The sequence below is a fragment of the Hipposideros armiger genome, unplaced genomic scaffold (genome assembly GCF_001890085.2).
Source record: "Hipposideros armiger isolate ML-2016 unplaced genomic scaffold, ASM189008v1 scaffold_733, whole genome shotgun sequence".
In the NCBI taxonomy this organism is placed as follows: Eukaryota; Metazoa; Chordata; class Mammalia; order Chiroptera; family Hipposideridae; genus Hipposideros; species Hipposideros armiger.
The window spans coordinates 117,010-131,487 of NW_017732083.1; the positions used below are offsets into that span (position 1 = coordinate 117,010).

Sequence of the window (14,478 nt, forward strand, 5' to 3'; positions counted from 1 at the left end):
ATCACCATGACAGAAGTCTGTATAATCACTGATATGAGTTTTATTTATGTATATCTTATATATATTTTAGAGATAAGAAAACTTGCTTTCTTTATGAAGATAGACATGAAGCACCAATGTATTACTTGAACTTAAAAAAATCTAACTTAAATTTTAAACAGAAAATTCCAGTATAAGTTTTCTAATAGACATTATCTCACCAAACTGTTGTAATGGTTAGATTAATTCCTGATTAATGAATTATTTTACATCAGTTCTTTATAAGCCCAGATATTATACTCACAAGTTCAAAAATATCTTGCGTATTTTATGTATAAATATAATACTCTTACACATATAAACACATTTGAATTCCTAATGAATATTTCTAACTATAAAGAAATGAAAAGGTTAAAAAATTCAAATTGCATGTAATGGGTAAATTATACATTTATTCTCTTCTACTCTGATAACATTGAATGTACTTATCATTTCTTTTTTCATTTAAGAGTATTCTGGGGGGAAAATCCTATTTAAATCTAATTTAAGTAATTTCCTTTCTGAAGGACATTAGGTTATGCATCTAGAAGATCTAGAGTATGTCTCTATTATAAATCTATAGAGATCTTAAGTTAAATAATTTCAAAAGGTTTTCTGTTGGCTGAAATGAAACTGTAAAAATTTAATATTAGAATATTACACCAAAATCTATGATCGAGTTTCCCATCAATGAGAAACTAAGCAAATAAGCATTTAAAATTAACATCTCAGGGATGCTGATATATTAATCTACTAAAACAAAATTAGCAGAGGCAACAGCTATAGCAGGAAAGAGATTTCTTCCAGTTAAAATTTGGATGTGGATCTATGAGATAAATAATATATAGGTGATAAAACAGATATCAGTAGTTGGAGTCTGATACTGTAGCTCTATAAAACAAAATCCAATTTATACAATGACTTCAGGTCTAATCTTATAACTATATATCTTCCAACTAACATGCAAGGAAAAAGCAAATGAATTATTTCCCCCCCCATCACCCACCTCACCCAGATACCATAGCAAATGTATGCAATTCTCATTTATAGAGGCTTGCTGTGCATTTCAGTTATGTGCAATTTGCTTTAAGTCCATGTAACATTTAATTCTAGAATGTATTAACATTTAATAATCATTCTTTCACATCTACAATTCATTCAAAATCCCACTGCACTTATAACTCAGTCAAACTTGTCCCTGGATCAGACTCATTGGAGAACTCTGGCATTACATTTTTTCTCAGCAAATTGCACATTACTTAAAAAACATGTCCCAGCAACAACAACTAGGTATGCTCCAAATTCCTAAGGAGACAGGAACACTTGTGCTGAGTAACTAGCCTTCCACATGCTAAAAAGGGATATACCATAACCTCCATACTCCTGTGGATAAAGAAGGCCAAAAGATTACCTCTATTTTCTTTGAGAAATTAAATATCAGACTTTCAAGTCTTTTTCTTTTAAGTGCATATAAGCTGCTTTCAGTGAAGCCAACCTGAACTATGCACACGAACAGTGTAAAACTATCTCCTTTACAAAGCATTTCTACTCTGAATCCTTAAAAATATAGAAAGCTTAAACTTCTTCATGGAAAGCCTCCTTTGTTTAATCTTACTTCAAATTCCTATGGGCCAATTTGACTTTACCACTAAGACTCTGCTCTGATCAGTTACTCAGAAAGGAATTTTATATTGACATTCACAAGTACCAATTGAAGGCCTACTATATAAAATTTAAATTTCTATGTGGAAGTTTGGGGCTGACTTATATGCAGCCTACCAAACCCACCCAGATCATCAGAAATGGGCCCACACATATGAAGGCTCCATGCCTGAGTGTGGGACAGGTACACAATGGCACAAGTAAGCCATTTATTATATGCCCCACGCATATGACAACCTTTATTTTTAGGGGACCAACTATATTCCTTTCCTTTGTAATAGGTACACATTGTTTCTGAACTCTATGCCACCAACAGAAATAATCCAAAAATTGGAGGCTTAAATTCTACATTGAACATTTTGGATAGCTTCATATTTTCATAGCTTAAAATACCCTCATTCAAAGGAATTTAAGATAAAAACATGTGGTGAAGTCTTTTTTTAACATTCATTAACAGATTATATTGTCCAGATCAAGGGAGAAAATAAGTTTGTTCTACTTTGGTGCTCAGATCTTTCACAAAGTAATGGGTTCAGTTCTGAGAGAACAAGGGGGATTGAAAAAGTGGAACAAGTCCAAAATTGGTGCTGTGTCCTTAAAGCCATAACCTACAAGAAAAGTTTGGAGAAATGTGGGGTGCCTGGTTTAGAGAAAAGACATCAGACTCACACTCATATGGAATAGGGCTTCACTTGTTTTCTGTTATAAAATAAGTGTAAGTTCCAGTTACAGCGAGGTAGATTTCAATTCATTATGAGGAAAACGTTAACAAATAGGGGTGTTTGAAAACAAATATCCTCTCTTATGAAAAGGTAAAGTTTCTGTCAGGGGCTTCAGGGTTGTGTCGGTGATTTTCCTCCACAAAAATGTGAAGTTTCCTCAGGGTTTTGTCCCTCATTGGACTGTTATACCCTATTACATGAGGAAAGGCTCAGGCTGAGAAATAAAGCAATAGCAAGTAGCTTATCAAAATGATTGACAGCTGTGACAAACTTAAGTAATCACAATTCCTATTTCTCAACCTAACACACTGTAGTGTGGTATGCAAATATGTTTCCTCGCTCCTACCTTTCAGTGTTAAGTAGAACTAACTTTTCCCAAAACTGACTCACTAGGACAACTCTATTTGCCAGGCCTCTTCTCCCAACCATGTATTATAGACATGTGTCTCCAGCCTCCCCTGGCTGCTGCCTTGAAACCACTCCTCCCTAAAGGAAAAAGAACCTTAACCTTTGGGAAATTACAGCCCACTTACCATCCCATCTTCCAAGTCCTCTGTTTTTGAAAGGCATTACAGGATGTTAGTAGAAAAGCATCCACTATCAATTATGGCTCACAGGCAGAGAAGCAATCTGCTGCCTTTTTTGGGGGTACTAAGGTTAGTCAGGCTTTAAAAACCCCTCAAAAATAATTGACTGTTTAAATTATATAATTTTCTCTTTCTCTAAAAATGAGAGAACAAGCACAGTAGATGAAAATCATCAGTAAAGCTTTTAAATAATTACCTTTAGAAAATTTTAGTGAATGAAGTAGAATAAATAGGTTCTCTTTTCCTGCTTATCACCTTGGCTATTCATATTAAGGTCAACTCATGACTATCCAAGATTACTGTTACAAGATATTACACACATTGAGGAAGATACTAATCATTTACCCCAAAATACAGTGCACAAGTCCTGGCCTGTTCTTACCATTGCAGTGGCAGCTGAATGGTTCATCTGGTGATGAGATGCCTTGAGTTTGGCTTGCAAGTGTGGAGGAGGATGAAAGTACTTGCATTTCTCCCGGGAGCATCGGCCTTTGATGTAATCCATGCAGATGGTCACAGTATTATCACTTGCCTCAATCATAGCAACATCGGTAGGGTGAGCATAGCGGCAATCATTCTCACCACGGGTACAATTTCCACGCTGAAACTCTCGGCAAACCTTAAAGAAAAAAAAATCACATTGCTGACTGAAGGTGATTAGCTTTTATTTATTTTGCCAGTGAATGTAAAAGGAATAGAACATGTTATTTTGTCATCTACTTAGGAAAAAAATCTAAAAATCTGAAGCATAGTGTGAATCCATATTCACTATGAGATGTAAACACAATTTCTACTCCTAGAAAAACAATTCCATTCCCCCCAAAGTTGTCTGTTTTCCTTACATTGAAATAAAAATGCTTAAAAGTGTTATTGGAAACCATTTTTTAATCTTCCACTTAATACACACCCTAAACTGTAATTAGCTAAGCTTGCAAGAGGGAGTTATTTTATTCAGGTCCAAGATGAGTCTTTATCACATAGCAATGTGCTTGTCCACAAGCAGATTTGTGGACCATGGACGTATTACATTACATATACAATCGGATTCCATTATGATATACTGCCAGGCATTTAAGGAGTTGCCAGTGGAGCTGACAGTGGGAGAAATTGACTAATTATGTATTTCAACTTATGAATAATAATTAAAAGATGTCTGAAGGACTTCCATAAGTTAGACAGCTGTTTGAAATTTCTTTCAGATTTTCTTTTCTTAGACATCAAGGGATACTTAATATCTAGTACATCATTCTTAAAATGGAGAAAAAGTTCAGACACTATGAGACTCATTTAGACTCTTCATTCACAGAGTATCTACTTTTTCAGTTTGATTATTTTAGCAAGTAGAGACTCATCAACAAATAGAGTAATTCCAGTCTATGAAGCTGGAGCCTGGGTAAAAGGAGCATTCCAACCAGACTTCCCATGCCATAGCAAAGGGGACTCCGCATCCCAGTCTGTGACTGGGTACACTAAGACACTGTTTGATGTACCGTACAACTGACCAACGTACTTCACAACAGGGTATAACTGCAGTATAAAAATGTTTAACATTTTTCTGAGGTTATACTCCATTAACTAAAAACCCAGTTGCACTTATTTAAAGCATTCAAAACATTGGGCCCTGAGAATGTTGTTTTATGCATAAGGTTAATATCTTACCCTATAGGTATTTATATATTTCTAAACAAATACCTCCAGCTTATCTGAACGCATCAGTTTTGGACCAGCAGCTCCTGGCAACGCGAGAGGTGGGTTTCCAGAAATCAGAACAGGTGCATTTGGTAAAAGTTCAGCAGGAACCAGGCCCATTCCAGGATGAGGTAAGTAAGGATTGAAAGCCATGGCAGGATTAGCTGCAAGTGATGGAGTCATTGGAAAGGAAGTCTGTATGTTTAAAAGAGAAAAAAAAGTGTTAGAGGTAAACAGATTATTCCTCTTATTACACAAGAAGGCATTCTTTCAGAAAGCTTAAACCATATCAAAATTTGTCAGTGTTTCTTCTAATTTATTTTTAGTCTCCTACTAGTATCCATATTAGAGTTGCTTTGAAACCAACAAATCTCTTTGGGCAGCAAAGTTATTGGTAAACTGACAAAACCAACCACATAATTTTAACCGTCCTGAATTAGCCAAGTTAAATCTCATTGATGGAGCCTGTTCCAAATGTGTTTTCTCTAGCCCTCCCATTTTAAACTAAAAACCATGTAACCAATGACAGCATCCGTATGGGCAGCCTTGCTTGTCTCCTACTACAGGCACGGCCTCCGCAGGCAGGTTTCAGGTTCTCCTGAAAGCCCCCTTTGTTTCACGTTCCTCCTTCCTCTTCCCCATCAGTACTTGGCTCGAAGGCTGCCTGTTCTACCACAGTTCCCATCTGCGCTACCAAACCCTTGCTTCTCTTCTTGGTCCACTATCAGTTACGGAATACAGCAATGAGTGAGAAGAAAGGGGTAGATTTAAAAAGTGGGAGCTTTAACACCTTCCTGCCCTCTACCTAAAATGAGATTGGTATGGTCATTAAAAGATAGAGGTCCTATTTCACAAACTAATTTGACTTGTCCAGCCTTGTCTTTACCTAGGGGTCCAAATGATATCCACAGTTCAAAAAAAGGCCCTCCAAATACTACAAGGATCACTGTTAGGCAGGAAGAAATAAGATAACAGGATTATAAGGTACATAAACTGGAGTATAACTTGCAAAGAAAATCTTTAGAAATGCAAAGGGCTCTTACTAGTTTTTCTATTTTTAAGAAGTCCTGACCTTGAAGAGCTTGATATATGCTTTGCATTTATTATCTGTAACCATATAATTTATTATCTTACTATGTTGTTTTCTAATCTGTTCCTCATGTGGGAGTCTTTGCTTCTCAATGTGGTTATAATTTCTTTGATAGTTCTCGTGTCTCCTCTGTAGTACCCAATACTTAGTGAATGACTGTTAGACTGATATAATCAGTGCTGATGTTTAAAAATCAATTTAAGCATTTTAATGAATTAATAACAAATCATGGTTAAATGTAGTACATTACCAATACTTTATAAGGAAGTGCATTTTTGTGCAACTGGTGGTGTTTCATTGTGTATTACTAATAGTGTATCTTCTTGCTTTCTTTTTTTATTTCATTCACCAAAAAAATAATGAATCTGTTGTACTCATAAGCTGTGCCCACACCTTCTGCTAAATCACATTTATAGAAACAGCTCTAAATACAGGTAGAATAGGAGGCCGTGGAGCATGAAGTGAGGAGAAATATAGTATATTGACTGCACCACCCCCTCGTTTGATTTGAAATTTTCACCAGTGCAGCATTCTCCATGAAGTCCCTGTTATAAACCATGTTCAACTTGGAAGGAAGTATTTCCCCATTAGCACTCTATCTTAGATGAATTTATCAAATTAGCTAATTGGCAATTAGGAAAGACATAAAGAACCTCTCTCCCCACCAAGCTGGCAAGATTCACTAGGGTGAGTAGAGAAGCCAAGAGCTTTAAGAGGAAAGGAGTAACAAAGGTGCCAAGAAAGTCAGGGGAAGTACTTTAAGGTTTGAGAACAGTCAGCCTAACTAAGTACTGTGATGTAAAAGGTCATAGGGACATGCCATACTTTTCATTGCATGAGATATGAAGCTCCAGCAATTAGCTGATATAATATTATTTTACATAATGAGATGGAAGTCTCTTGGATACAGCCACCCAGGCATGCTTCCACAAAAAAAGGCAGACCTTATCAATTTGATGACTTATGTTTGTCTCAAAAACAGCAAGACTCTCTAATCTCAAAAACTCCAGATTTGAACCACACAATAATACTCTTTGTTGTACTTTTTTTTTCTCCTTCATAGTAAATTTCTCACTAAAGTCACCATCTTATTCTCTTGGATACTTTTTGCTTGTACCTTTTACAGAACTGGGAAGGACCATTATTAAACTTAAAAAAACTATTGAGGAGGGCCGCCAAGTGGCTCAGTTGGTTAACAGCTTGCTCAAGGGTTTGAGCTCTGAGCAACAGTGGTTCGAGTCCCGGCCCGTGCTGAGCAGCCTCTGAGCTGCCAACAGGTGGCAGGATGGCTCAGTTAAAAAAAACACACAAAAAAACTATTGAATTAAAAGAAAGACATGTAGGTGAGTGGATTTTCATCAATGACTAATAAATACTGATCAATTAATAATAGTTAAGTCTAATGTACATGTAAGCAATGCTTCCTATTTATAGTAGCTCTGAACTTCCATAATTTTTCATCTCTTTTTTTTCGGGGGGAAATTTTCTTAGTTAACTTCTGCTTTCTTTGGAATATATTTTAGCCTTCTTAAATTTGGTATATTCTCCAAGTGTATGAAAAAAAGCTGTAAATTAATTAAAAGTCTATATAAAAAGTACAAGGGGCTTGCTGAAAATGTTTAGATTTTTTTAATGTTTCACCACATACTACATTGTGCCATCTTTAGGTTTTAAAATAAGCATTATAACTTTTATAACCATTTCCTCCTTGAGTACAAACTTCATTCTATTGATACAACACTGCTTATTGAGAAGAAGCAAGTTCTTTTACTCTCAACTCTAGGGCATAGGCAGGAACTCCTGAGCTTCTTATTTGTTTTCAAACTGTTTTCTCACTACCACCTCTGCCCCAGGGTAACTACTCCATTTCATGAATTTGAGCATTCAAGGGCTTAGCTTTGTTTGGCTAACAGCCACCAGTTAAGTCCAACTGCCTGCAACCTCAGCACACACATTCAGTTTGTTTTTTTCAGATTTGACCCTAGTTTATTTATTTTTTATTAGTTTCAGATGTACAAAGCAATGTAATAGTTAGACATTTACACCCCTCACAAAGTGATAACCGCCCCTCAATCTACTACTGTTTTAACATCATGTATAAGACAATATATACTATTGATTTAACTTCATGTATAAGACCCCTTTTTGAAAAATACAGGGTCTAAAAACTGGGTGCATCTTATACAGTAGTTGTAGATTTTTAAAAAAATTTGTTACTGTTAGTTTCAGGTGTACAGAACAATGCAATAGTTATCCTTTTCACCCCTCACACGGAAACAACCTCCCTCCCCCATCTACTGCCCTCCGACCCCCGATATCATACTTATCTATTACAATTCCATTGACTCCATTCCCACACTCTACTCCATGTCCCGTGACTATATATATATATAATTATAGTTGACATACATTATTATTCAATGTCAGCTTCAGAAATACAGTGTGGTGGTCAGGCCTCTACACTGACTATGAAGTGGTCTCCCTAACAAGACATGAGTCCATCTGGCTCCCTGAAAAGTATTTACAACATTAATGATTATATTCCCCAGTTTAATAAGCAACTTTAATCCATTTACACCTATATTGCAGCCCTAGATGTCAGTTGAGCTAACATGAACCAATCCATGGGGTGATCTTCATTTTAAAGAAGGATCCGAACACATTGAATCTGATTTCTATTTATAGCCTGAAACAGTCTGGACACTTAAATATGTTTCACATATTCACTGAAACCTAACTTATTTACTAAATATTTGAAAATATGAGAAAAATTTTCCTCCTAGAACTAGAGGTGTGGATTTTCAGCTTTCTCTGATTTTGATAAAACCAACAAGAATGGTGGAGACAACCGACTTTATGAATAAAAAATCACCAAGACAATTATTTACCCTCAACGTCTCTAGCAGGATTAGCAGCTCCTAGGGTAGGAATTCCTGTGGGCTCCCATTGACTTGCACAGTACCTAGAAGCTATCAGGGGTTTTAGGAAATGCCTCCTAAAAATCAGTGAATTGTCTCTAGCACAATGGACCCTAATCTTTTTTAGTCCTGATTTAGTCTCAGATTTATCTGAGAGTCAGATCAAAGCTGTGGATGCGTCCACAGAAAAGTTCATGTGTGTACGAAATGCTGCATGTGATCTCAGGAAGTTTAAGGACCTCAATGAAATTTACCTCTGGTGCAGGCTCATGGACTACTTACAGTTTAAGAGCTTGTGTTCTAGGATAAGGGTTGGCGAACAACAGCTCCTCAGCCATATCCGGCCAGCCCTGTTTTTGTATGGTCAGAATGGTTGAGAATAGCTCATACATTTTTAAATGGTTGAAAAAAAGTAAAAGATAAATAATATTTCATAATGCATGAAAATTCCATGAAATTCATAGTTCAGTGCCCATAAATAAATCCCACTGTGCTCATTCGTAGATCTCTATTACAAAAAAGTTGTGGATATTTGCTTTCTTTCTTGTTATACAAGTACCTACATAATATCCTCAACTTTGCCTGTTCCCACAAAGCCTAAAATTTTTACAATTTAGTCATTTACAGAAAAGTTTGCTGACCCTCGTTCTAGAGGATTCCAAAAAATAAAGCACTCCATCAATTTCTGGAGTAACGTGCTAATTCTATATAAATCTATTGATGTGCATTTAATACTTGTGACAAGATTCCACAAGTTGGAAAAGTTTGGCTTTAGAAACCGATACCAAAGAATTAGCTAAAATGTTCTTTTAAATAGTCACTACAATTAAGATTCTTAACCACTTGTTAATAGAAGAATAACTACTCAGTAACTAGGGATGCAGAGATAGATGGAATCCTGTAAAGGTAAAATTTTAGGAGTCACTACATATTGGTCTCAAAGGACTCTGAAACACCTTTGAATAATAATGCAATTAAATGAAAAACTATGCCTCAAATAAATATGTCTAGTTTATACATACATTTTAGGAACATTGACTTATTACTTAAAATGGGTTATTCTTCAAGCTAGTATAAAGAAATAAACATTAAATGTTATGCTAAATCAATATTGTGTGTCCCCATCAGCCTATATCTATTTGTAGCTACTTCAGTAATATCCAAGGTCAGTTACAATTATTGTTGGATGAATGCAAAATACTTTAAGTCACCTGTGGCTAATCTTCGCCTGAAGTCAATATAATAATTGAGGCCTTCTCTCTCTGAGCTCCTGTCTAAAGGTGGACAACTAAACATTTTCTTTTATAGGCTGGTGAACATTGGGTAACAATTTCTTGAGTTGATTTTTAACACCAGAAAAATAACACTTGTAAGTCTTATTAGCACTCATACCTTAATTTTATTGCTCATTTACAAGCATTGATACAGTATAAAAGGAAGCCCTTTTTACCATCACCTTGTGTATTTCTATCCTTAGATTATCCCAAAACACATTGAAATGTATAATTTTAGTATCTATCAGACTGCAGTAAGTGTTCACATGGAGCAGAAATGAATAACCTTGGTTTCATAGTTTTTGCTTGGTCAATCCCACACACTTTTGGAGTGATTTTCTGTGGAGACTGAAGTGGCCAAAAGGCACAGTGGGAGGCCCACATAACCGCCAGATTAGTTAATTGGTCCCTCAGTAATTGAGAGTTAACTTTATAAACAGATACAAGCAGATAGTGGTGTTTATGTACTAATCATACTTGTTAATAAGTAAGTCACTGTGGCTCCAGAAAGAGCTAAAAAAAAATAATAATAAGTTCAAGGGTCAAAAGCGGATAGTTGTTCTCACCTAGACCTGGATTTTCTGACCTTATTAATCACAGGAGTGTCCAAATAAGAGGAAGCATTGAAAGTAGGCCAGTAGGTGGAAGGATCAATTGATTATTGTGGGTATAAAAAGTGTAAAGTATAGCATGAAAGAGGACAAATCATGGTTTCGATTTGCCTGTTTATTTGGTGGAGGAGAAGCTGCAAAGTAGGCACCTGCACACAAAAGATGAGCATAACACCAAGATGATTACTAAAGGTAAGGATCTTGCTAGAGTGCAAATGACGTCTTCCTTAGATGGGTAAAGCAATTTTTTAAATTATTTTTTTAAAATTCAAATTTATTGGGGTGACAATGGTTAGTAAAATTACATAGGTTTCAAGTGTACATTTCTATAACTCATCATCTATTTACCACATAATTTGTTCACCACCCAGCAATTTTGACTTCTTTCCTGAGAAGTGAACAAGAATGGACCTAAAAATTATTTGCTGAGGAACCACCATGTAATAATAATGACAATTCAATTAACTTTAGCATTCCACTAGGAAAGGAAAAGTATTAGAAAAAACAACCAAGTGGCTACCCAATTTAAACAAAAGGTATGAAACAACATATAGATTGTTTGAGGGAGAAATGGCATGAGCTAAGAAAAAGCCCACAGGAATCCTAAAGATTATAAACATCTCAGTTCGAGTCTAGGGTAAATGGATGCTAAGGGTTATAATGATCAGGGAGGGGTTCAACAAGCAACCACTACATCCATCAAAATAATAACACAAATCAAAACATAACCTCACATGGTTAATAGAAAGATCCTCTATGGAGAAAAAAGGAAAACCCAAAGCTATAAAAATACAGAGGATTGGGTATAAATCATAAATTAAGGGGATCACACAAATGTTAATTCACCATCTTACTATTGTCATGCTTTCCTAGAGGGTAGACTGTTTTTATTTTTTATCCACGTCTAACCTTTTAAATGTTTGGCGCAAAGTAGATGCTCAATAAATATTTACTGAATTAGAGTGAAAAGGGATTCCTAAACCATTGATTACTTTTAGGATTACCAATTAGAAAAACCTAATTCAAAAATCACAGTACAAAAGAAACACTCAGGGATCAAAAATAGTGGATAAATCCATCAGTTTTGCTCTCTACTGAGGGAGACTTTAAGCAGAAGGCCACTCACAAATTGTCTTTTGATATAGGTGTGAAATGCTAGATCAAACAGTATGACAAGCATATATGTATGTATGCATTTTTTTAATTGGAATGGCTAAATCATCAGTACCAGAAGAGTTCTGTAAAAAAAAAACAGTTTAGTAATACAATAGATCAAAATATGCAACTTATTACATAATGTGTGGTTCCAGGTAACTAGTGAATTGTTAATATGACTGGTACCCACAAAATGTTGTAAGACAGGAGACTAGGTAAAGAAGGGTTTAAAATATTTAGTAGATCCATAAAGGATATTAAGACAAATTAGTTTTGTTTGGGGGACCAGTTTAACTTTAAGATTATTATCAGGTGCAGGGGGCGACTACAGGATTTAATACTAGGTCTTGTGATGGAGATCTGAGCACAGGGATGGTTTTGATAAGAAACACATCATTCTTTATAGGTGAGATTGTCAAGCATTGGTTTTGCTTGCTGTTACTGTTGTTTGATCTTCCATCAGGGAAAAAGCTTTTCACAGAGCCCTCCAAATTTCCTGCTGGCTATGGCTTAGACTGTGACCAAGAACAGGGAGGCAAACGGGGCCCACATGGTCTCATTAGCACCAGGCTCTAACCAGCTGAGCTAACCAGCCCCAGGGGGAAAAGGAGACAAAATGAACTGAGAGGAGATGACATTTAATGTATCCCATGGGAATACATGAGGGAAGATAAAGAGAGAAATGTTGAGATTTATCACTATCAAAGAAATTGGGCCCTGTAAAAGGTATAATGTACAAATGCCCTCTGGTATTTTTAATTAAATTTATTGGGGTGACATTGGTTAGTAAAATTATATGCCCTCTGTTTGGCTACAGGAGTGTAGTAGCATTTTTGTTTAACTTTTGAAAAAAAAAAGATTTCATATTGTGTATTAACAGAGTTGGCACTGGGCACCAAAGCTACTGCTGATGTGATTTATTTTGTTTTACTATAAAAGGAGCTTTAAGCTGTTTAACATACACAGCCTTGGGAAAGGGCCTGAATAACTACTCTACTTTGGACCACTAATTGCAATCAGGAGTAAATCCAGGATCTGTGGGGCCTAAAGTTTAGGCACTAGAGTTGGGGAGAGGAGTTTTAAGAACAAAGAATACAGAAATACATTTTCCAAATTTTACAAACACACTAAACATATTACTAGGGCTTCTCCCAGGATCTTGGAAGGAGACCATGCAAATGAGGGGCCCTGAGCCTTCACTAACCTCAAGGTAAGTCTACCCCTGGGATAATTTGTTAAGCAAAGAAATAATGTGAGGTTTCAGTTGCTATATCTATAAGTAAAACCTCTAATCTTTTAGAAAACGTAGTACGGTTTCACTCCACGCACTCCTATGATGTGATTGAATCAACTTCAGCCAATATGGAACTTCACATGATAATGACAGTCATAATTATATTAAGAGCATGTTAGCTTTATGCCTGTCATCTACTGACTGGAACATTTGGCAAAAATCACTTTTAAAAACATTTAATGTCACCACATCAAGATGAAATAACTAAATGGCATCATTTATCATTTTGTGAGTAGAAAAACTGAGAAACCCACTGAAGAACCACCATTAAAACACTATGACCTCTGTACTGACCATGAGACTGGTAATCTGGAACATGGACATAGTTTCCTTTTCTGTGAAATCCACAAAATGCCTTGCCCACCTTTTTCAAGACAATTTTTAACAAAAGAGCCATGACAATAGGGAGATAGCATAAATACTTCAGTCAATAAAATTAGTTTATGTGAACTAGAAAAACTGTAACTCTGATGTGAATATGCAAAATGTATAAAGTATCTCAGTGAGATAACTACTAAATCATTTAACTATTAACTATTAAATGTTTTCAAAAATTAAAAAGTAAATAAATATTTTGCAATTTTACTTCTATTCATTTAAAACTGTTTAAGTCCAAAGTTTCATAGAGTAAAACAACATACCTTATAGCTCTTATGTAAAGATAAACATTAAAAACATTAGTCTAAAAATTATTATATTATTCAATTAATTAGTGTATCTCGCTTCCTCCTATCTACTGGAACTTCCTATTTTTCCCCTTTTGGTTCTGAAGTGTTACATCACCTTCATTTTTTACCATATTAATGTCAGATAAACATGAGAAATGTATTTGGTTAAACAGAATTACACAAATGATGTAAAAAGGTAGGGAGGGTTCAGACAGACAATGGATGATTCTGAGATAAAGGAAAAGCCTGGAGTGGAACCCATGCTTACAGCCTCTGTGATTTGGAACACCAAAACTTGGATACAGAAACACAAGCCATGAAAAGCATACAGCAAACCAGAGGATTTGGCACTCCCCAATGGCCGAGCCAAATGTGCTGAACCAATCACTTCTATATAAATCATTAGGTGAATACACTCAACTGAGTCAAGTTTGCCTGTGTGTAAAGAACTGTCTTGGGTTGGTTGAGTGGTGTGTTAGTTAAGAGTTGGCTTGGGACGCCAGCTCTGAGCAGCAGGGCCCCAGTTCGGATCCCACATGAGGGCCAGTGATGCTGCACCCTCTACAGTTAAGATGGTGAACAACAGCTCAACCTGGAGCTGGGCTGCCATGAGTCGCCAGCGACGGCGTAGGCTGCAGTGGAGCTGCAGTGGGCTGCTGTAAGCTACCCTGAGTGGCTGGCAGTCGACATGAGTTTCCAAGAGCCGCCGTGAGCAGCCGTCCAATGGCCGGCGACCAATCTGCCTCACCTGGGAAGAGCGCAATGATAATACCAAACATGGGCCAGTGAA

At 36.2% G+C, this 14,478-nt stretch overlaps 1 protein-coding gene across 9 annotated transcripts in view; it reads right to left on the bottom strand.

Annotated features, from left to right (window-relative positions):
- MBNL3 (muscleblind like splicing regulator 3) overlaps nucleotides 1-14,478 on the bottom strand; it is a 135,781-nt gene that overhangs the window by 16,001 nt on the left and 105,302 nt on the right. For all 9 annotated transcript variants that reach the window (XR_002122249.1, XM_019627469.1, XM_019627466.1 and 6 more), the window contains 2 exons: nucleotides 4,682-4,873; nucleotides 3,372-3,608 (listed from right to left, as the gene is read on the bottom strand). Coding sequence is in view for 8 of the 9 variants with exons in the window: in XM_019627469.1 (XP_019483014.1) it covers nucleotides 3,372-3,608; nucleotides 4,682-4,873 (429 nt within the window). In the remaining variant the exon portion in view is untranslated. The remainder of the gene's footprint in view (nucleotides 1-3,371; nucleotides 3,609-4,681; nucleotides 4,874-14,478) is intronic.